Source organism: Arachis duranensis, chromosome 6, assembly GCF_000817695.3.
Source record: "Arachis duranensis cultivar V14167 chromosome 6, aradu.V14167.gnm2.J7QH, whole genome shotgun sequence".
NCBI classification, from domain to species: Eukaryota; Viridiplantae; Streptophyta; class Magnoliopsida; order Fabales; family Fabaceae; genus Arachis; species Arachis duranensis.
The window spans coordinates 81,595,206-81,596,222 of record NC_029777.3 but is presented as its reverse complement, the minus strand read 5'-3'; the positions used below and the strand labels follow the sequence as shown (position 1 = coordinate 81,596,222).

General features: G+C 27.0%; 1 protein-coding gene across 1 annotated transcript in view; it reads right to left on the bottom strand.

Annotated features, from left to right (window-relative positions):
- The window catches only part of LOC107494170 (alpha-L-arabinofuranosidase 1), a 7,482-nt gene that overhangs the window by 4,558 nt on the left and 1,907 nt on the right, over positions 1 to 1,017 (bottom strand). Inside the window, exon 3 of the mRNA XM_016115202.3 lies at positions 36 to 244. Coding sequence (XP_015970688.1) covers positions 36 to 244 — 209 coding nt within the window. The remainder of the gene's footprint in view (positions 1 to 35; positions 245 to 1,017) is intronic.

Genomic DNA, 1,017 nt, shown 5'->3' with positions numbered 1-1,017 from the left:
TATATATAGAAAGTAGCAGTATTGTGAGATCTGACCATGCCCCAATAACCAGGGTTAGAGACACCAACACCAGCAGGAGGACAAGATTTTGGTCCATTACAAAACACTTCCATGCGTAGAGCCATTTTGTTACGTTCAAAGCATGACGTCAGATCCGTTGAAACTGAAATCAATGATTCATTTCCAATTACTCTCCATGGATAAATACTTGAAGGACTACCACTCCCTCTTCCTGCTTCAAAACCTGAAATGATAATGTTAAAAGAAAATCATTGTACATTATTAATATGAGCAATGTTATAGAGATAATATCTAAAATTATTTTATATAATATAATATTTATATAGAAAAATTACTCTTTTTGTAAAAAAGACTAATAAAATTTTATTGAAAACTACAAAAAGACCAATATGTGAAGTAATATTAGAGATTTTCATAATAATAAAAAATTATTAAAGACAAAAGTATCTAATTTAAAATTTATTAGATATTAATTTAAATGATTTTTTTATTATATATTAGTATATAGTTAAGGTTATTTTAAAAAAATAATACATAGTTAATGTTTATTTAAAGGGTTAAGTACTTTTTTTATCCCTAAGGTTTGGGGTGAAAATTAAAATCGTTCCTGACTTTTTTTTTGTTTTTAAAATCATCCTCGACGTTACGAAACGTTATAAAATCATCCTTTTGTCTATAAATAATATTTTTAGACAATTTTACCCTTGAACCAAAATAAAAAAACTCTCTCCACCCTCACCACTGCCTCATCATCATCATCACCATGAACCACCATAACAATAAAATAAATCTGTTTCATCATCATCACCATAGTTACACCATAAATTTAACCACAAAATAAATCAACAACTAACAAAAACAACATCCACAAAATTAGCAACATAAATTAAAAAAAAATTCATGTATACGTTCTTTAAAAATTAAAAAAAAGGAAGGACAAAGAAGAGAAAAAGAGAGCTGTAGTATCTTCTCCTTTTATTTTTTATCTCTACCACT